We start from the raw sequence: 22376 nt of genomic DNA, 5'->3' as shown, positions 1-22376 counted from the left end.
AAGCCCCGTGCCCGATTCAAGTACTCACCGCCCTGACCCTCCTCCGCTGTCTCCAACGGTCCTGGGTCTCTGTGAGAACAAGCCCCGTGCCCGATTCAAGTACTCACCGCCCTGACCCTCCACCGCTGTCTCCAACGGTCCTGGGTCTCTGTGAGAACAAGCCCCGTGCCCGATTCAAGTACTCACCGCCCTGACCCTCCACCGCTGTCTCCAACGGTCCTGGGTCTCTGTGAGAACAAGCCCCATGCCCGATTCAAGTACTCACCGCCCTGACCCTCCACCGCTGTCTCCAACGGTCCTGGGTCTCTGTGAGAACAAGCCCCGTGCCCGATTCAAGTACTCACCGCCCTGACCCTCCACCGCTGTCTCCAACGGTCCTGGGTCTCTGTGAGAACAAGCCCCGTGCCCGATTCAAGTACTCACCGCCCTGACCCTCCACCGCTGTCTCCAACGGTCCTGGGTCTCTGTGAGAACAAGCCCCGTGCCCGATTCAAGTACTCACCGCCCTGACCCTCCACCGCTGTCTCCAACGGTCCTGGGTCTCTGTGAGAACAAGCCCCGTGCCCGATTCAAGTACTCACCGCCCTGACCCTCCACCGCTGTCTCCAACGGTCCTGGGTCTCTGTGAGAACAAGCCCCGTGCCCGATTCAAGTACTCACCGCCCTGACCCTCCACCGCTGTCTCCAACGGTCCTGGGTCTCTGTGAGAACAAGCTCTTACTTTTTGTATTGCCTTCCCCATGGATGCCACCACATCCGTCAGAATGTGATTTTCTCTTTTTTTCTTCCTCCACTCTTGCAGGTTGGTGATCAGATTGTTGAGATCAATGGAGAATCTACGCAAGGGATCACGCACAAAAGAGCCATCGAGCTGATTCAGTCCGGAGGCAGGAAAGCGCATCTTGTCCTGAAGCCAGGCATGGGTCAGGTGCCTGACTTTGGTGGGTTTCCTTTTCAGCCTTAATTTTACAGAACTAATTGCTGTAATATAATAAATGACTGGGGTGGGGGTGATCAAGCAGTGATTTTTTTTTTTTTTTTTTTTTGCTTCTTCCACCACCACCCAATCCAGCGAATGATATAGAGCTGAATGGTGCTTCCATCATGAGGCGGTAATGCTAGAAGATTCCTTTGAAGACCCTCCCCCCCCTCCCCCCTTCCTTCCGTCTTGCCCCTTGGTCTGTGTGTATCTGTCTCTTCGGCCTGCTCTTGACCACTGGCTTTGCAGAAATGTGATCTTCTGTGGAACTTTAATTTTATTCTCATAGTTGCATTTAGTCCTAGGCTTCTCCCTCCCCTTCTCTAGGAATGGCACCTTGCAGTCTCTCGACATGTACGACTCATGAGCAGCGCTGAGGCTTCACATCTCCTCTCATCTCTCCTGGGACCTGGTAAATCAGCACGTCTTTTAATTGGTTTTATTCACACTCTCAAAGCTTTTATCATTTTGATTCAGTGTGTCTTTCTCTCGCTTTTTGCCCTCGCCTTTGCTGTCTTCCTGTGTACCCCCTTCATCAAGCCCTTGGTCTCATCGTCATGGCAACCTCACTCTGTCCATTTGCCTATGCGCTCACCCTCCTGCAGTCTGTTTAAATCTGCTGAATTTAAGGGAGTTCCGTGTTTACACTAAAACTTTGCTTTTAGGGAGCAAATTTTTTATACAGTACTTTTCCTGAGCTCAGGATGTCCCGATGCACTTCACGGGCAATGAAGTGTCGTCATTGCTGTCGGAGATGAGACGGGTAACGTAAGCACATTACAGTTTCAAAGCAATCGTGATAATGGTCCTAATCATTTTTTTAATACTGGTAAAATATTGGGAAGGACACCAGAAGTATGGCCCCTTGCTTTTGTTCAGTATCATGTCATGAGATTCCTGCACCTTCCTGAGAATGGTTATATTGAATGATCGATTTGTGGAAGATTGCATCTCAAACAGCTAGTGTGAGTAATTGGCCAGGATTGTGCTCGGATTTCTGGTAGGCCACCATAAACCCACAACGTTTGACCCAAAGATTAACGACCCAATACATCTCTTGTTCCAGCAAAGGAACATCTCTTGGGAAAAGGGGAAGTACAACGGGATCTGGGGGTCCTTGTACATCAGTCTATGAAAGTAAGCATGCAGGTACAGCAGGCAGTGAAGAAAGCAAATGGCATGTTTGCCTTTATAACAAGAGGAGTCGAATATAGGAGCAAAGAGGTCCTCCTGCAGTTGTACAGGGCCCTAGTGAGACCACACCTGGAGTATTGTGTGCAGTTTTGCCCCCTAATTTGAGGAAGGACATTTTTGCTATTGAGGGAGTGCAGCATAGGTTTACAAGGTTAATTCCTGGGATGGCGGGACTGTCATATGCTGAGAGAATGGAGCAGCTGGGCTTGTACACTCTGGAGTTTAGAAGGATGAGAGGCGATCTCATTGAAACATATAAGATTGTTAAAGGCTTGGACACGCTAGAGGCAGGAAACATGTTCCTGATGTTGGGGGAGACCAGAACCAGGGGCCACAGTTTAAGAATAAGGAGTAAGCCATTTAGAACGGAGGCGAGGAAACACTTTTTCTCACAGAGAGTGGTAAGTCTGTGGAATTCTCTGCCTCAGGTTCTCTGGATGCTTTCAAGAGAGAGCTAGATAGGACTTAAAAATAGTGGAGTCAGGGGATATGGGGAGAAGGCAGGAACGGGGTACTGATTGGGGATAATCAGCCATGATCACATTGAATGGCGGTGCTGGCTTGAAGGGCTGAATGGTCTACTCCTGCACCTATTGTCTTTGTCACTCGAATAGAAACAGAAACTACTCGGTTGTGGGGAAAATCAGATTTTGAAGCCAATAGATAATATTAAATCCAACCTGTCAGTCAGTGAAGCGCAATATAGAACTCACTGCCACAAGAGCAAATGGTCTAAATATGAAATAAAACAAAGAACATGCAGGGAGTACTTGGACAGCTTCTGTGGAAGAGAAAGATTGAATATTTTGGGTAGCTGTTAAGTCCAAACAGCAGAACCACATTTCAGAGAAGCCAGAAAGAATGTCAGGATGAGACTGAAACCAGCTCCCTTCATGGACTATTTGAACCAAAAGCCTGTTTTCTGTTCTGTAATGTTGCACCCAGAGACATGACATTCACTGGCACCTCCTCTTTACATGCTCCAGTGACTCCCCTCTCCTCCCCTTCCCACAGCTCACTGCTGCTCTCATCTGCCTTCACCTCAAGACTCATCAGTGCTGTCCCAGCTGCCCATCATCTTCTACCCTCCAAGCTTCAGCTCCCCTGAAGCAAACTGGGATGTATGGCGAGAGTAGATAAACGGTATAAATATTTCTCAATTAGTAGCTCCAACACAAGTATTGAATCGGCTTCTACCCCCCCCCCCCCCCCTTTGGAAGGTTTAATTAACCCACCTGTGGACCTGTGGGACGGTAGCCCGGTTCAGGGACGGATGGCAGATTACTTCAACAGCCTGTACTGATGATAAATCTCCAGGGCTATCACATTCATGTTTGCTCGATCTGTCACCGTGATGTTACTGTTCCGTCTTCCCTCCACATCAACTACATTGTCTCGTCTGCTTCCACCCCTCCTCTCTCCCTCCTCTTTGCTCTCCTCTCCCGCATTATGCATGGCTGGCACTGCGTATACACTGGTTAGGGGGAGATTGGGATGTTGTGCAGGAGAGGTTTTCATTGAAGTTAGAATGCTATTAGTTTCATGCCTAACTCAATGCGTTGCATTTTCCAGACAATCCCGATACCCAGGACATTCCATATTCCAGCCTCCAGGAACTACCCACAGCTCCTGAAGACTTGCTATCACCATCCGATCCACATTCCGCCCTGAACCTTACTGATCCTGTAAAGATGCCATCAAAGGAGAAGCCAGAGAGAGAAGAGGAGCCCGGGCCCAACATAGCGGGCGCTGGGTGGGTGGAGGAGGAGGAGGCTCGCAGGGCTTTGGCAAAGGACAAGGCGGCACAGCAGAGAAGCTTTGTGCCGGGTGAGAGTGCAGGCAGCCCGAGGAGAGGGCGGCCGCTCAGCGACAGGGAGAAGCGGGGTGCTAGCCCACGCAGAGCCGCGGGGACCAGGGAGCAGCCGGGCAGTCCCAGGAAGGACGAATGCAGGAACCCGACGCTGCAAAGCGGTGGCTCCCGGGGAGTAGTGGGCGCCATGGAGCGGCCGGCGGCAGCAGGAGGTCGGGGTCCGCGTGGAGGAGCAGCGGGCGAGCCGCTGGACGGAGCCAGCCTGCTGCAGCTCCGAACCGGGAGTCCAGAGAGCGGCGTCCGGGCGGCCAAGGGCCGAGAGCAGCCCAGTCCCCCCGGCAGCGGCCACGGCCACGGCGCTGGGCAGAGCCGCCCCGCTGCAGCCCATCCCCCCGGCTCCAGCGCCAGTGGGGCGAAGAGTCAGGACCAAAGCAAGGGTGAGCAGAGCGGCTCAACATCACACTCCAGCCCTGCTAGCAGAAGAGCAGCAGCCACGGCAAGAAAGACAATTACCCCTGGGCCTTGGAAAAAGCCCGATGCTCAGAGGCCCGTGTAACAGAAAGCAAATTATATGTTAAATTATTTTTTATAAACTTTGATTTCTGTTGAGTATCTGTTGCATCTTATTTAAAGATTATGCAGTTCAACCGATTTCTCTGTAAGACTGACTGTCCAAGTGAAGGAATCACTCCAGTACTCGGCCGCTGGAATATATTTTACTGGCTGCGAAGGACGTTCTGGTGGGAGGTGGGGGGTGTCCCTGTTCTGCTAATTGTTGACGAGGTATGCGCTAATGGGCATGATGTACCCGTCTGGGAAAGCTGTGTGTGTGAGCAAGGTCAGGCAGTAGTGCACCAAGCTGTCACGGGATGTCTGTCTGTAAGATCATGGGTACAATCTTGCCATTTCTTTGCAGGCCTGAAATCACTAGTTCGCCGAGACATTTTTTTTAATCATTAACCAGGGCAGCTATTTGTTTTGTTTGATTTATTTTTTGTCAGTCTGGACTAAATTGTGCCTCGCTGTGGGGCATTTTAATTCTCGTTTTCTCTAACACTCTGTGAAAATCTTCCTGTCGCCTGATGTTGAGCTGAAATAATTTACCGTATTCTGACCACGATTGAACTGCGACCTCTCGCCTGCTGGTTTCAGCATCTGTAAGTTCTCCTCGAACAGCCACTGAAAATGTTCTGCCCGATTCGCTGCTCCCTGGACTGATTTAAGATTAGCTGGTCACTTTAACAAGCAACGGGATCGGCACAGGACATATTGCACATGGATTAGCGATTTGTTTGGCGTTGCAGTTGAGATCTTCAGAACTTCAGTCACACATCTTGTTCAAACAAGCCACTGCATCTCCCATCCCACCTGCGTTGGACCTTCACCCTGCTCCAATGTTGGAGGGTATTGGTGCGCTTAGACATTTCTCCGTGTTTGATCCGCGTTCTGTGCCCCGCTGAGCTCGTTGCAGCACAAACACTTTATGTTCAGTCGTTTAAGATCTGTAACAGATTCTTCTGGAAATGGTGGCTGCGATAGAATAGATGAGCCGTCTGTAGCCTTGTTCCTCTCCGGAATGGCCTCTCCATACGTGGCCAATGCCTGTGCTCTTCTTCTCTAGCCCCCACCCATCCCCACATACACTATCTGTGAGGCACATTCTCCTTCTGAATGGTTGAACATTTTGTATCTGGTACGTAACTTCCATTGCCCTGCAGGGGGCTTTGTTGCCGATAAGTATTTCTGTTATCCTCCATGGCACTGTATGTCCCTGTCCCTACCCTTCCAGCTAAAACACAGTAGGAAATAAAGACCCTGGACTGTGAGTGTGGTACAGACAGTGTCTTATGACCACTTTACTGTTATATTTCATATGCGATAATGTGTAAAAGTTGAACTTAGGAATTCATGCAGAAATGTTTTGATATTCCATAACGCTCATCCACTGATCAGTTCCAGCTTTTCACTCCACAGTATTCTCTGAATTTCCTTCGCAGTAGAATAGCTATTATTCATTGTTCCATCCCATCAGTAACATACAAAGCATCTTGCAGACTGTACAGTACTCAAGGCATAGGTATGGCCTTTGAGTAAAGCTGAACAAGCCTTGAGTTGTTGGTTGTAAATTTTTATACTGTACAGTCTCTATAAATACTGTCATTAGGGAGAGATCTGTAAACCCTCATTATTTTTTTATGTATGACATGAAAAATGCAATCCTTGGTTATGGTGTTGAACTGTTGCACTGTAAAATAAATCTTAACTTTCATTCTTGGTTTCAAAATGGTCAAGATCAAAGGTAACTGTCTCTAGCTGATAATAGAGTTTAGTTTGGAGATACAAAATGGAAATGGGCCCTTTGGCCGACACTGACTCAAGGTTCATACCTGTTCTATGTTGTCACACTTTCTCATCCACCCCCTGCACAAGTAGGGGCAATGTTAGAGGTTGATTAATCTACACATTGCTGTTTATTTGTGTGGTATTTGAAGTAAGCTGACAACTGTGAGGAAACTACATGAGATTTTTTGGTGTGCTTCCTAATCTATAGGTTGAGTACCTGTGTAGGAAAGAACTGCAGATGCTGGTTTAAATCGAAGGTAGACACAAAATGTTGGAGTAACTCAGTGGTACAGGCAGCATCTCTGGAGAGAAGGAATGGGCGACGTTTCGGGTCTTGACCATTCCTTCTCTCCAGAGATGCTGCCTGTCCCGCTGAGTTACTCCAGTATTTTGTGTCTACCTTTGGTAATGAGCACCTGTTCTCTACCTTTTGGACTTTAGAGATACAGCTTATAAGCAGGTCCTTTGGCCCACCGAGTCCAGGCCGACCACCGATTAACCCATGCACTAGGGACGAATTAATGTTTTTTTCAACCAAAGCCATTTAACCTATAAACCTGCATGTCTTTGGAGTGTGGGAAGAAACTGGAGCACCTGGAGAAAACCCACGAGATCACAGGGATAACGCACAACATCGGTACAGACAGCACCCATAGTCAGGATTGAACCTGGGTTTCTGATGCTGATAGACAGCAACTCCACCACTGCACCACCTTGCCACACTTTTTTTTTTTTTTTTTTAAGAGATGCAGCACAGAAACAGGCCCTGTGGCCAACCTCGTGCGCCAACAATGTATTATCCCACACTCGGGACAACTCACAATTTTTACTGAAGCCAATTAACCTACAAACATGTATGTCTTGGACTGTGGGAGGAAACTGGAGCACCCGGTGAAAACCCACGCGTCCTCGGGGAGAACGTACAAACTCCATACAGAAAGAAACCAGGTCTCTGGCTCCCTTCTGCTGTGCCACTCTCTACCTTATTGACTACTATTATTTAAAGTTCCCCCAAGTTATAGCTTGTATAGTCAATCTTCTGGTTAAGATACATAAAATCATTAGCATATAAAGGGGAAGAAAGAATAGAAGCCCTCAGAAACCAAAGTGTATGTGGTCTTCAATGAGGACTTCTCTGTAGAAGTACTGTGGCGAATGACAAAGACTAAGGCATGTTAATGGCTTACGGCTCATGTCTTGAGAACTGTAAAACCTATGGATTACTTTGCTACAGAAGGCTGTGGACGCCAAGTCGGTGGCTATTTTTAAGGCAGCGATAGTTTGTTGATTGGTACTGGTGTCAGGTTATGGGGAGAAGGCAGGAGAATGGCAGTCACGGTGGCACAGCGATAGAGTTGCTGCCTTACAGCAAAAACTGCAGCGCTAGAGACCCGGGTTCAATCCCGACTACAGGTGCTATCTGTATGGAGTTTGTACGGTCTCCCTGTGACCTGCGTGGGTTTTCTCCGAGATCTTCGGTTTCCTCCCACACTCCAAAGACGTACAGGTTTGTAGATCAATTGGCTTGGTAAATGTAAAAATGTCCAAGGTGGCGATATGCAGAGTATTGCCCTGCCGACTGCAAAATTCAGAAGGAATGTGGTTAGGAGAGAGTGATTGAATGGTGGAGTAGACTTGATAGGAGTAGAATTATGCCCCTGTCCCACTTAGGAAACCTGAACGGAAACCTCTGGAGACTTTGCGCCCCACCCAAGGTTTTTGTGCGGTTACCGGAGGTTGCAGGTGGTTGCTGGAGGTTGCAGGTAGTGGAAGCAGGTAGGGAGACTGACAAAAACCTCCGGGAACCGCACGGAAACCTTGGGTTGGGCACAAAGTCTCCAGAGGTTTCCTAAGTGGGACAGGGGCATTAGGCCATTCGGCCTATCACACCATATGAAAGTAGATAAATCTCCCAGGCCCAATCAGATATATTTTGTTTAAATCTTATCTCTGTGGTAGCAAGGTCAAATGTGCAAGTTTAGGGTTAGACATGCAACTTTGAGTGTATCCTACAAAGGCTTTTGATAAATGTTGAATGTCACCCCAATTTCTCATCCAACACGTACTGTACTCTAACTCCGTTACTAGTATAATCTCTGGTCTCCAGCCCATTTATTAGTTGACAGATCAAACGAGAGATGCTCAAGTCGAAGTTTTGCTTTATTTTGAAAGCCAAGCTGGCAATCACTAGAAATGACAGATTTCATCAAATAACATTGTAGAAACAACCTGTGACTGTACAATTAGTCAACGGGTCACTACTTAATCAACAACTTTAGCAGCACTTTCTGTCCATGGATATTATATTTATAGTACCAGCCTTGTCTTTACCTGCTCTGCAGGATCTTTCACTCAAGCATCATACTACACACAATTAAAAATTGAGATTTCGTATTTGGATAGGGTGAAAACAGGAGCTGCCATACCAGAGTGGGACATTTGTAATACGAGATGTGCTGAGCCAGGGCCACTTTGTAGAGGGATGGATGAAGAAGAAATGCCTAGGCCAAAGCTCTGGTCTTTTTATACCTGATGGATCTCTTCCTTTGAATCTATTGTCAACCAAGTATGTGGTTCTTGATTGGTATGGGTCAGAGGTTTCGGGGAAGAAGGCAGGAGAATGGGGTTAGTAGGGAGAGATAGATCAACCATGATTGAACAGCAGAGTAGACTCCTAATTCTACTCTTATTATGACCTTAACATAAGCTGCATTTACAAGTAGCAAACTGGTAAAGAATTGAAGTGATTTTCAATCTGGGATCCTCCAAATTTGCTGGTGGAAGCAAAAGCATGGCAGGGAGGAAAACGACAAGCATTCCTCCACCTTGTCAGTGTTCTGAAAGCAATGATGTTAGGTGGTCATGTCAGTCGAGTAGGAGTGTTCTTCACCATCTTGACCAGAGCAGTCAGCAGTTTACTTAATCTTCCACAGCTAGGGGAGAGAAAGTTATGTTAACTGTGTGGTCTAATCAAATAACTGATACCTTAACTATCTGACTTTGAGCAGATGAGTTTTAAATGCCATTGATGTTAAACATTGAGCTTTGACTTCAATGGAAGATATTAGGCAAGACTTCAAGCAACAATCTCACCTTGGAACAAAATATTAATGGGTAGGTAGAGAAAGTGGGAAGGATGATTTATTGTTCACGACTTACCCGAAGATTGAAGCCCAGCAAATCACTGATCACTCCAGAGATGGCAGACAGAATGACAACCCGGGTGATATTGTAGAGCAGTGGATTTGTAGTCAGTCCGTAAAGTCTGAAAGGAGAGTCCAGCTCCTGTAAAGGCAAAGCATGATACTTGGATCAGTGATGCCGGCCTGCAGATGACAAGCACGAGTCTTACGCAGGGCCTTAACATCACTGTTGCTGCTACATTTCTTTCACAACCACAAGACAGTTAGGGTTCATCTGCCTGTTTTAGTGACTGAAGGTTAAGTAATAAGTATTAACGTAGGCATCCAAACAAGAACTGTGTGCAAATATTTCAGATTTGAGCTAAGTCTCTGGAGTAGGGCTCCACTCGCAGCGCTATGCTTGTAAGGCACAAGGACTTTCGCTTTTTTTGGTTACAATACAGCTCACCCCCTCCATGACACACTGGTCAACCCAAGGAGTACCTTCAATAGAACTTTATTTATCCCAGGAGGGAAATTGATCTGCCGACAGTCATAAAACTCAAAATAAATGAAGCATGAAATTAAATTGACAAGTGGAAAGGATTGGGGGGCTTCTGTCATGGTGGAACCAGTCTGTTGCTGAAGGTGCTCCTAAGGTTGTCCAGTGTGTCATGGAGGGGGTGAGCTGTTTTGTGCAAGATGCTCCGCAGTTTGAGGAGCATCCTCCCCTCCAAGACAACCTCCCATGAATCCAACTCCGCCCCCAGGTCGGAGCCAGCCTTCCTGATGAGTTTGTTGATCCTGTTGGTGCCCGCGGCATTCGCCCTGCTGCCCCAGCACACGACACCGATTGGTAAAGCATCTGCAGCATCTTACTGCAGATGTCGAAGGGGTGGAGCCTTCCCAAAAAGTACAGCCGGCTCCGTCCCTTCTTGTACAGGGCCTCAGCGTTCCTGGACCAGTCCAGTTTACTGTCCAGGTACACTCCAAGGTATTTATACTCCCTGGTAAACTGCACATCCACACCATTGATGGAGACAGGGCAAGGGTCCACCACTAACTCCTTAGTCTTGTCGGCGTTGAGCCCGATCAAGTTTAGTGCAGTTGTTGTACAGATCGCCTTTAAGCAAGAAGCTGGTGGCGCAAGTGGACAGATTTTTGTCCACGATTAATAAATGCCACAGCACTATTTACACTCACAGAAAGTTGAGAAAGAACAGGACCAAGAATTAGTGTTACCCATGGAAAATATATCCCAAGTAGTTGTTGCAGAACTATTACACAGCACAAGAGTAAGATTGTGTAGCAGCACGGTAGCTTGGCAACACAGAGTACACAAAGCCAGCCGACAAGCTGCTCACCTTCAGTAATTTTGTGGCAAGTTTCAACACATTGTTGACAAGGGTAAGCTGTTCCTTCTTGTTGGGTTTGGTCTCCATTTTAAGGTATAGATTGATCTATGAAAATAAAAGAGAAGTAATGTAAACACTACTTGGCCTGCACCACAAATGAATGATTTTCTCTATATTTCCAACACTTTTCAGTTTTGTCATAATAAAAACAATTGCTGAATAATAAGCTAAATTCCAGCAGTGGCAAATCCCAGTTACTGAGCCTTGTGCCAGTGAAGGGCTGTGGGAACATCATTGCAATGAACTGGCGATGTAAAGGTAAGTTCCATACCTGTTCTGTGAGCAAAATGGAAATGTTATTGTATTTCCTACTGACTTCTGACCCCAACGTAAATAGCCTCAGCAAGAAAACAGTCAGTGATGCCTCCCAGATGAGGAGCTCCCAGTTATACAAGGAGTCCAGGAAGCTGCTGTGACCATGAAGGATCTGTGGATTCAGAAAATGAGTTGTAAAGGATTCTGCACACGTATCTGGTGCCATAACAGAAGGCAGTTCCTTCCAATATAAATCACAAAACATCTCTCAGAAATAAAGAACATGCACATGTAAAAAAGACTGCTGGAGTAACTCAGCGGGTCAGGTAGTATCATGATGGAACATGGATAGGCGAGTCTGAAGCTCAGTGGCTCAGCTGGTGGAGCCAGGGTGACCAAAATGAAAAAAATGTTCCCAATGTGGCCTCACCAACATCTTGTATACAAACTTAAAGCACATGGGTTCAGTATTGATATGGATAGAGAACTGGCTGGCAGACAGGAAGCAAAGAGTAGGAGTAAACAGGTCCTTTTCAGAATGGCAGGCAGTACCGCAAGGCTCAGTGCTGGGACCCCAGCTATTTACAATATATATTAATGATCTGGACGAGGGAATTGAATGCAACATCTCCAAGTTTGCGGATGACACGAAGCTGGGAGGCAGTGTTAGCTGTGAGGAGGATGCTAGGAGGCTGCAAGATGACTTGGATAGGCTGGGTGAGTGGGCAACTGCATGGCAGATGCAGTATAATGTGGATAAATGTGAGGTTATCCACTTTGGTGGCAAAAACAGGAATGTAGACTATTATCTGAATGGTGGCCGATTAGGAAAAGGGGAGATGCAACAGGACCTGGGTGTCATGGTACACCAGCCCTTGAAAGTAGGCATGCAGGTGCAGCAGGCAGTGAAGAAGGCCAATGGTATGTTAGCATTCATAGCAAAAGGATTTGAGTATAGGAGCAGGGAGGTTCTACTGCAGTTGTACAGGGTCTTGGTGAGACCACACCTGGAGTATTGCGTACAGTTTTGGTCTCCTAATCTGAGGAAAGACGTTCTTGCCATAGAGGGAGTACAGAGAAGATTCACCAGACTGATTCCTGGGATGTCAGGACTTTCATATGAAGAAAGACTGGATAGACTCGGCCTGTACTTGCTAGAATTTAGAAGATTGAGGGGGGATCTTATAGAAACGTACAAAATTCTTAAGGGGTTGGACAGGCTAGATGCAGGAAGGTTGTTCCCGATGTTGGGGAAGTCCAGAACAAGGGGTCACAGTTTAAGGATAAGGGGGATCTTTTAGGACCGAGATGAGAAAAACATTTTTCACACAGAGAGAGGTGAATCTCTGGAATTCTCTGCCACAGAAGGTAGTTGAGGCCATTTCATTGGCTATATTTAAGATGTGGCCCTTGTGGCTAAAGGTATCAGGGGGTATGGAGAGAAGGCAGGTACAGGATACCGAGTTAGATGATCAGCCATGATCATATTGAATGGCGGTGCAGGCTCGAAGGGCCGAATGGCCTACTCCTGCACCTATTTTCTATGTTTGCATCACTGCAACATAACATCCCAACTTCTATACTCAATAACCTGACTGATGGAGGCCAATGTGCCGAAAGCCTTCTTAATCACCTTATCTCCCTGTGATGCCACTTTCAAGGAATTATGTACCTGCACTCCTAGATCCCTCTGTTCTACCATGCTCCCCGGGGACCTGTGGAAGTCCTGCCCTTGTTTGACTTCCTAAAATGCTATACCTCGCACTGATCTATATTAAACTCTATTAACCATTCCTCAGCCCGCTTGCCCAACTGGTCAAGATACTGCTACAATTTTTAATGACCACATTTGCTAAATACGATACCATGCACTTTAATGTAATCTGCAAACTTACCAATCTTGCCTTCTACATTCTCATCCAAATCATTAACAGCAACCTCCCATGCAGAACCTTATCTAATGCCTTGCTGAAGTTCATATAGACAATGTCTGCGGCTTTACCCCTGTCAACCTTTTTGGTTACTTCTTCAAAAACTCAATCAGATTTGTAAGACATAATCTCCCAGGTACAAAATAATAGTGACTATCCGAAATCAGCCTGTCTATCCAAATGCGGAAAACATCTTATTCCTCATTATACTCTCCAGAAACTTGCCTAGCCACAGATATTTGGCATATTTGCTCCTCCAATTCCCGTTGACTATTTGGGGACCTACAGTACACTCCCAACAAGGTGATCATCCCTTTTTTATTTATCTGTTCCACCCATAGAGCTTCACTGGCTGAACCATCAGTAATGTCATCTCATCCACGACACTCTCCATCATACAGCAACACTGCCTTTTTAAGGCAGAGATAGATAGGTTCTTGATTAGTACAGGTGTCAGAGGTTATGGGGAGAAGGCAGGAGAATGGGGTTAGGAGGGAGAGATAGATCAGACATGATTGAATGGCCACATTGCCCGATTCCTTGAATGGTCATGAAGGGCCAAATGGCCTAATTCCTTATGACCTTATAAACACCCCCACCTCTATCTCCTATAGCATTTGTAACCTGGTTTAAGTTGCCAGTCCTGTCCATCTCTTTGCCAGGTTTCCATAGCTACAACGTCTCAGTCCTGGAAACAAACTAAATAAAAATCTTCCAACTCCAGGTTGTTGGTGAAGATTAACACAAAATAACATCAACCTCTCAAATGCTTAAGGAATCACACCAATAGGCTATATTAGAAACCTTCCGCCCTTCTCCCTGCCAGCCCAACACCCCTGCACCAAAGCTCATGCGTCATTTCCCACGAGACTCTGGCCTCTCTATAGGTTGTCAAAGAAACTCTCCCCTTTTCCAATAAACTGCAACAAGTACCAAGTCTTACCTGAGCACAGCAGACAAAAGCAATGGAGAGAGTAAGTAAAAATGCTGATGAAACAATAACGTCAACCGATCGCTGAGGGCCTCGCCTCTGTGAAAGAAAGAGACAGACCACAAAACGGTGTTAAATATATATAAAGAGAGAAAGTTTCAAGAGGAACAAAAATACAAGAGATAACAATAAGCGATTCAGGGCTACCAGTAGATAAGATGGATAATTAGTGAAAAACAAAGAATCAACAAAAGTAAGAAAAAGGCACCATTATGCGGCTGTGTATTTTATCACAATTTGGAAGGCAATAGATGATAGGTTTTAATCTGTGATAAATCTCCGGTAATTCTCTGCGCTCCAAATTGGGCCATTTGCAAACATCGCACTCATGGTTCATGTTTGCGTGTTAGTTTTTCAGTTTGTAGTTCTGTTTTTTCATTCTTCCAGCATGATCCCTCAGAAGCTCGTGGGTAAGTGGATTGAACAATAAGGGTACAATTTCTCAAAATTCCTGAGCGAATGCCATACTGCTGGAGGAACCCAAGAACATCGTCTACCCATTTCCCTCCACAGAGGCACCTTGGCCTGCTGAGTTCTCCCAACACTTTGCTGGTGCTGAAATGTTGAGTAGAAAACTGTTTGTGTGTCTCAAACTCACTGCCTTCTTTGGTCAATTTCAATGATTTTGCTGGAGGAAGCTGCTTAAAAAAGTGTTCGACACTAATTCATAGTATCCCGGATAAAGACTGCTTCCTACACTTGTGTAGGCAGGAACTGTAGATGCTGGTTTAAACCAAAGAACAAAAAGCTGGAGTTAAGCCCCTGTCCCACTTAGGAAACCTGAACGGAAACCTCTGGAGACTTTGCGCCCCACCCAAGGTTTCCGTGAGGTTCCCGGAGGTTTTTGTCAGTCTCCCTTCCACTACCTGCAACCTCCGGCAACCACCTGCAACCTCCGAGAACCGCACGGAAACCTTGGGTGGGGTGCAGTTTCCAGAGGTTTCCGTTCAGGTTTCCTAAGTGGGACAGGGGCATAACTCAGCAGGTCAGGCAGCATCTCTGGAAAGAAGGAATGGGTGATGTTTCAGGTCGAGAACCTTCTTCGGACTGATGTAGATGCTGGTTTAAACTGAAGATAGACACAAAACACTGGAGTAGCTCAGCGGGTCTGTTACTCCAGCATTTTGTGTCATTAAATACACTTCATGTGCTTCATTATTTTGTGATCATTGCACCTACCTTTAGGTATGAGCGAAGTGATAACCACATCTTGATGTTCTGCACTTTCTTCAGCCTAAAATGGGGGATCTCGGACTTGCGAGCCTTCCTAGCCGACGTCAGGTGACTGAAGAGCTTGGCAAACAGCAAGCGCTGTGCAGAAATAAAGAGGAAGCTGTGAGCTTTACCCATCTAGTAGGGAACGGGCATCATCAAAAGAGTACGTAAATTCAATAGATACATTGCTTTCCAATAAAGTAAAGGATTATAAACCAGAGCCAGCATCCTGATAACCTTGCACCCATTGTAGACTGGTAGTCGTGTCCCACTGAGCAACCATTTTCTGAAATAGATTCATCACAACCTTATTCTGCATGAAGTAACATACAGATTGGAGAATAACCTTTTTTAGATAATTAGATTCGTAATATGGGGTTGCAATTACAAAAGTTACAAACAAATATGGAGAAACATTTTCTTCACAGAGTGCAGACACTTTCAAAAGGAAAATAGAAATGACAGAAAGCCTGAACTACAGAAATAAAAGGGGGCAAGTACACATACTTGCAGGAATTAGTGTGGGTGGATGACCTGATTAAGTTTCAAACATTGAAGAAGTCATTTGCAAGAATTTTAACTGAAGTACTATCACAACATTTAAGAGACATTTGGACAGGTAATAATAATAATAATACATTTTATTTGTATAGCGCTTTTCAAGGACTCAAAGTCGCTTTACATGGTGAGTCAAGAACAAAACAAAATAGAGCAGTAAGACAGAGATGCAAAGGGGAGGGGGGCATGGGACTAAGGGTATGCAGAGGTGAAGAGATGGGTACATGGATAGGATAGGTAGAGGTTATGGGCCAAGCGCGGGGCAGGTGGGACTATTGTAGATGGGGCATGTTGGTCGGTGTAGGCAAGCTGGGCCGAATGGCCTGTTTCCCTGCTGTATGACTCAATGTCTCTTTGATTGTTTTCAGAAAAAGCAGCCACAAAAAATGGGCAGGGATGAGAGAGAGCAATGGAAAGAAAAGGCAATGGGAGGAGACTTGCCAGAACTGCAGAGGAGGCTTAAGTTGGGTTTAAACCACATGGGATCACATTCAGTGTGACGTTTATGTGTATTACCAAAATATGAAGATACTCATGTTACATCGTGTTCCTATTTAGGAATGTAGCAAAACTTCCAAAAGCAGACCCCATGAGGAATATCAAACGAGACTTAACACCACGTCTCAGTGAAGAGAAACTACAGCAATAAGAGAGAGGTTTTGATTAAATTATTTGTACGATTGCATTCTCATTTGGTTTCATTTGGCCAGAGGTTCCAATATTAACAGACACCAATGCTGGAGCAATTAAAATTATGGGCTGCCAATTTGCCCAAAATTAAGAGCTGAGATTTTAAAGATAAAAGGATTAGAAATGAGGATGAAAATACTAAAGTGAGGCATTGTGTGAATGGGAAACACAGGAGGTGAACCTAGGGGAGAAACGTCATTGGCACTTGATGAATGAAGCAAGGTCAGCAGCTTTCAGGTGGTGGAAAATAGGAGGGAAGCCAGGAATATACAGGATTAACCTCAACCGTCAACGGTTTGGAGATAACAGGTTAGGCGAGGATTTCAATGCATGAGGAAGGGTTGGGTGAGATGCTGCAATCTGATAACATTAGGCCAGTGGTTAACTGAGACTCCATATTCAAGAAGGAACTGCAGATGCTAGAAAATCGAAGGTAGACAAAACTGCTGGAGAAACTCAGCGGGTGCAGCAGCATCTATGGAGCGAAGGAAATAGGCAACGTTTCGGGCCGAAACCCTTACGGGTTTCGTCCCGAAACGTTGCCTATTTCCTTCAGGGTTTCGGCCTGAAACGTTGCCTATTTCCTTCGCTCCATAGATGCTGCTGCTGCACCCGCTGAGTTTCTCCAGCACTTTTGTCCAACTGAGACTCCATTGTTGCTCACCTGTTTATATGTTCTCTCTGCCACACAAAGAATGAAGAAGAACATCCACATCAAACAAAAACGCTCCAAAATGTTAATCAGCACCAAGACAATGAGAAGCCCCTCAGGGTTCCCGCCACAGCTGATTGTCAGTAGCTCAGAAACAGAAGACGAGGCCAGCTGGTCCAAGGTTTTCTGTTGGAAAAGGCGAAATGCAAAGGGCAGCAGGGTGAGGACAGAAGTCACCACGTATCCCAGGATCCGGTAACCATTCTGCTGCTCAAAGGTATTTGCCTGTTGATGTAAAATATAAATAGAACATAGGTGAGGCGGAGGGAGGGCAGAGGGAGAAATGAGAGGAAGAATAGTATTTGCAGAAATCCACAGCTCTCATTCTCCCTTAAAAATCCAAAATCTATGTCTGGAGTTTAGACACCTTTGACGTATTCAAACGCTAATTAATCTAGGCTTTCACATTTCTTTAACTAGCTTTTGGAAAGAATGGGTATTTAAATAATGGACAGTTTAAAAAAAATATGTAGACAGATACATGGGTGGGATAGTTTTCGAAGGATAAGGGCCAAACGCAGGCAGGTGGGACTAGTGGAGATGGGGTATGTTGGTCGGTTTGGGCAAATTGGGCCATCGGACCTGTTGCCACGCTGTATGCCACTGGAAATGGAGGAGGACTGACCAAACTTTGTGCCTTCCACCACAGTGATGAATGCTGTGGTGGATGTTTGTGTTACATTTTTATTGTGTATTCTTTTTTTATGTACCGCTGCTGGCAAATTCATTTCACTGCCCTGCCCTGCCCTCCCATCCATCTGAGTAACACCACAGCAACCCTGGGCTGGATCTTTTCTAAATCCAGAGGCACCTTGCCCAGACATCCCCGTACCACCCCGTCATTCACTGTCTCGTGTCACATACATAACAACCACCCTCTCATTCACTGTCTCGTCTCAGTCCCAGAGAGAAATCAGGTTTCAAGTCACTTTCACCGTTTACCACGAGATTAGTCCAGAAACTCACCCGCTTCATGATCATTCCACTGATCTCCAGGACGGACATATCAAACTTCTTGCATTCATTTCCTTCCCAGACAATGGCGCTGACTCTCTCCGAACTCCGGCTGCTGCTGTACAACCAGTTCAAGTGGTTCTGAAATTAAATAATGTTCACTTTAGAGCCACCAATGACTGAAAGAGCACCATCGTCTTTTAAATGAGGATAGAAAAGGCATTGGAGGTTTGTCATTTTGGAGATGAGAGAGAATGAGAGTGTGAGACAGTGAGAGAGAGAGAACGTGAGCAAGTGTGAGAGTGAGAGAGAGAGAGTGTGAGAGTGTGAGAGAGAGAGAGAGAGAGAGAGAGAGAGAGAGAGAGAGAAAGTGAGAGAGAGTGGACAAGGATATCGAGTGGACAAGGACAGTGAACATCAGAGTGAGGATTTTTTTTAAACTTCCATCAAAGTGGAAACTAATACAAATCAGAACAACAGATAATAAAAGCAGAGGTCCTTTTTTTGTAGACTATCAGTGGAGATGGCAAGACACAATTCAGTGAAGGTAGAGTTAGTTTAAAATGCTGTCGGATCAGTCATTCACGCACACACCAGATGGTAACTAACATTTGGAAAGGACGGACATTCAGGAGAATGCTCTGCTGGTAAGTAGCAAGCTTCTCACCACAGGGTACATGCACTTGCTGAGCACATTGAGCAAAGCAGTGGTCACTATTTGTTCCAAATCAAGTTCTCTCAACCCTTTCCCCATAGAGTATTGGTGGAGTGTTTTGTGAAGAGTTTGGTTCCCAAGACTACATTGGTGTTGAGACTGTGGAATTCTACAATGCAAAGGGAGCCAGTGCCCAATGCTCGCTTCTCTGTCAACTCTCTCCTGAAGCACTGGGGAATGTTTTACTGCGTTAAAGGCACTGCATTAGAGGCAAGCCATCATTGAAAATAAATAAACTGTAGATGCTTAACATCTGAAATAACAGAAAATACTGATCTGTCAGCATCTGTGGAAGGAGGAGAGATACACTTCCCTCCATAATGTTTGGGACAAAGACCCATCATTTATTTATTTGCCTCTGTACTCCACAATTTAAGATTTGTAATAGAAAAAAAATCACATGAAGTTAAAGTGCACATTGTCAGATTTTAATAAAGACCATTTTTATACATTTTAGTTTCACCATGTAGAAATTACAGCAGTGTTTATACATAGTCCCCCCATTTCAGGGCACCATAATGTTTGGGACACAGCAATGTCATGAAAATGAAAGTAGTCATGTTTAGTATTTTGTTGCATATCCTTTGCCTGCAATGACTGCTTAAAGTCTACGATTCATGGACATCACCGGTTGCTGGGTGTCTTCTCTGGTGATGCTCTGCCAGGCCTGTATTGCAGCCATCTTTAGCCTATGCTTGTTTTAGGGGCTAGTCCCCTTCAGTTTTCTCTTCAGCATATACAAGGCAAAAGCTCTCTTTTACCTGCATGAAGGAGGCAATTAAACACACCTGAGCAATTGCAAACGCATGTGAAGCCATGTGTCCCAAACATTATGGTGCCCTGAAATGGGGGGGGGGGGGGGGGGGGGACTACGTATAAACACTGCTGTAATTTCTACATGGTGAAACCAAAATGTATAAAAATGGCCTTTAATAAAATCTGGCAATGTGCACTTTAACCACATGTGATATTTTCTATTACAAATCTCAAATTGTGATTTACAGAGGCAAATAAATAGATGATGGGTCTTTGTCCCAAACATTATGGGACTCCCTTCATCAGAGTTGGGAAAATAAGAAAACAGGCTAGTCGCAAATTGCAAAGAAGGCCAGGGTTGCAAGGTAATCCCAACATATACGGAGGTGTCTGAATAAGTGTTAAGAGAGAGAGCACAAACAAACAAAGGGACACAGTTAAAGCTCTGGCCATAGCAGTGTCTGTAGAGAGAAAATCTGTTAATGTCACAGATGCTTGGATTTACTGCAGAACTAGCCAGTTCTGATACAAGCAAAAAGTCACCTGAAATGGTTTAATTCAACGTGGAGTCCAAAAGGCCAGAACATGCTCAGATGGAAGATACGGTACAGCTCCTCAGGCCTATTTGGACCTTATTGGAAGAGTACAGGAGCCCACATTCAGATAGATCAGAATGGGAATGAATGGAAAATTACTGATGGACTGACAGGCAACTGGAAGCTCAAGGTCACTTCTGTGGATGAAACAGCAATAATCCAAGAAACCAGTGATCCAATTGTATTTAGTTTCTTCAATATAGAGACTACATAGTGAAAACTGAAAGTGGTGCACGAGAATGAACTACAAGCAAATCACTGCTTTATGCATTACAATGTCCAGACTCACACACATGTTCATTACAATGTCCAGACTCACACACATGTTTTCTCCTACCTTGCACCTTGTAATAACGCCATTTTATTTTCACTATTCCTATATCTCCATTGTATCTGCTTATATTTAGAGAATTTCCATACAGATGCCTGACTAGTCTTCCTTCATCATTTGCCCTGGCTTCTCTTACATCAAGAATGACAGAACCCTTGAATACATCTATTTCTCAAACCTCTGAGTTCACCTTTGTTCTGCCATCTATAATGAGTTTCTCCTCACCTGCCCTCAGTTTATTCTCTCTCCCTGGAGGCATCCTGATCTGTTGGACATTTCTATCATTCTATTGTGTAGGAAGGAACTGCAGGTGCGGGTTAAACACCAAAGAAAGACACGAAATGCTGGAGTAACTCAGCGGGACAGGCAGCATCCCTGGAGAGAAGGAATGGGAAATGTTTCAAGTCGAGACCCTTCTTCAGACTCACTTATTTTCTCACTTTCCTAGTTCTGTTGAAGGATTCACAACCCGATATATTAAATGTTTCACTTTCCAGAGATGCTGAGTTCTTGGTATTTCCAGCAGTTTGTGATTTTATTTAATAAATGCAAACCATTGTTGTTATAAAACGAGCTAAAAATCGTTGCACTGATCAGCCGCACCCACCTGTTCATCTTTGGACTCTTTCTTCGGCAGTGGCACTCTCTGCATGTTCTCACAGTCACTCTCACTGCTGTAAGAGGAATGGCATCGAGGACCATTGAGAAGATCATCCCATAACATATCCTCAGTCTCTGAGCCCTGCTGACTACTCTCGGAGTCCTGCCGGGAATTACTGCAGCTTAGGGAGCTGAAGCTCATGTACGAATTATCCTGCGAATAAATAAAGGAAGAAAAATAAAACACCCAATCATTTTACGTCTGTATCTGCGAGTCTACTTAGTTTTAGTTTAGTTTAGAGATACAGCTCAAAAACAGGCCCTTCAGCCCACCGTGTCCGCAGCGACCAGCAATCCATGCACATTAACATTGCCCTGCACACGCTAGGGACAATTTTACATTTATACAATTATACCAAGCAAATTAACATACAAACCTGTACGTATTTGGAGTGTGGGATCTTGGAGAAAACTCACGCAGGCGGCGACGGGGTTCCCCATGACCTGATCAAGCATTGCAAGACTACCTTAAGGGCCTGTCCCACCAGCATGCGACTGCATGCGGCGAGCTCGACCAAACGTGGTGGCTTGAGGCGTACGGCCTCGCGGGGTTTTTGGACAGTGTCACTTTTTCGGAGACCCGCGCGATGTCAGGACCAGCCCCGCACAACTCCATACGGCTCCCAGTGCGAGAGAAGCGATTGCAACAACTACAGAGGCATCTCCCCCCTCAACATCGTCGGCAAGGTCATCTTGGGTCATCTTGATCCGCCTGCAGAGGCTGACAGAACGTGTCTACCTAGAGTCACAGTGCGGTTTCCGAGCTGGAAGGTCAACAGTCGACATGGTCTTCTCCATTCGCCAGCTCCAGGAGGAGTGCAGAGAACAGCAGATGCCCCTGTATGTTGCTTTCATTGACCTCACCAAGGCGTTCAACCTCGTCAGCAGAGATGGCCTATTTAAGGCTCTGCCAAAGATCGGCTGCCCACCAAAACTGCAGAGCATGATAGATACAAAAAGCTGGAGTAACTCAGCGGGTCAGACAGCATCTTTGGAGAAAAGGAATAGGTGATGTTTCAACTCAAGAAAGGTCTCGACCTGAAACGTCACTTATTCCTTCTCTCCAGAGATGCCGTCTGACCCGCTGAGGTACTCCAGCTTTTTGTGTCTCTCCTAGGATGATTTTATGCCTTGCTCCCTCCCCTCCTC

The 22376-nt window shown here is 45.6% G+C and overlaps 2 protein-coding genes across 13 annotated transcripts in view; one reads left to right on the top strand and one right to left on the bottom strand.

Moving 5' to 3' along the window:
- Positions 1-6252, top strand: part of magi3 (membrane associated guanylate kinase, WW and PDZ domain containing 3) — a 138856-nt gene extending 132604 nt beyond the window's left edge. For 8 of the 10 annotated variants that reach the window (XM_033042298.1, XM_033042301.1, XM_033042297.1 and 5 more), the window contains 2 exons: positions 803-941; positions 3746-6252. In XM_033042298.1, the coding sequence (XP_032898189.1) occupies positions 803-941; positions 3746-4539 (933 nt within the window). In that variant the 3' untranslated portion in view covers positions 4540-6252. The other 2 variants (XM_033042299.1, XM_033042300.1) reach the window with 2 other exon arrangements.
- Positions 1-22376, bottom strand: part of phtf1 (putative homeodomain transcription factor 1) — a 39028-nt gene that overhangs the window by 673 nt on the left and 15979 nt on the right. For 2 of the 3 annotated variants that reach the window (XM_033042302.1, XM_033042303.1), the window contains exons 10-18: positions 21175-21381; positions 18182-18310; positions 17168-17440; positions 15220-15351; positions 13993-14079; positions 11135-11290; positions 10813-10908; positions 9486-9611; positions 8469-9259 (exon numbers count right to left, since the gene is read on the bottom strand). In XM_033042302.1, coding sequence (XP_032898193.1) covers positions 9242-9259; positions 9486-9611; positions 10813-10908; positions 11135-11290; positions 13993-14079; positions 15220-15351; positions 17168-17440; positions 18182-18310; positions 21175-21381 — 1224 coding nt within the window. In that variant the 3' untranslated portion in view covers positions 8469-9241. Of the gene's footprint in view, positions 1-8468; positions 9260-9485; positions 9612-10812; positions 10909-11134; positions 11291-13992; positions 14080-15219; positions 15352-17167; positions 17441-18181; positions 18311-21174; positions 21382-22376 lie in introns of those variants that run through there. The other variant, XR_004415555.1, reaches the window with a different exon arrangement.

Source organism: Amblyraja radiata, chromosome 24 (assembly GCF_010909765.2).
Source record: "Amblyraja radiata isolate CabotCenter1 chromosome 24, sAmbRad1.1.pri, whole genome shotgun sequence".
Classification (NCBI taxonomy): Eukaryota; Metazoa; Chordata; class Chondrichthyes; order Rajiformes; family Rajidae; genus Amblyraja; species Amblyraja radiata.
The sequence above is the reverse complement of the archived record's forward strand: the minus strand, read 5'-3'. Positions and strand labels throughout refer to the sequence as shown.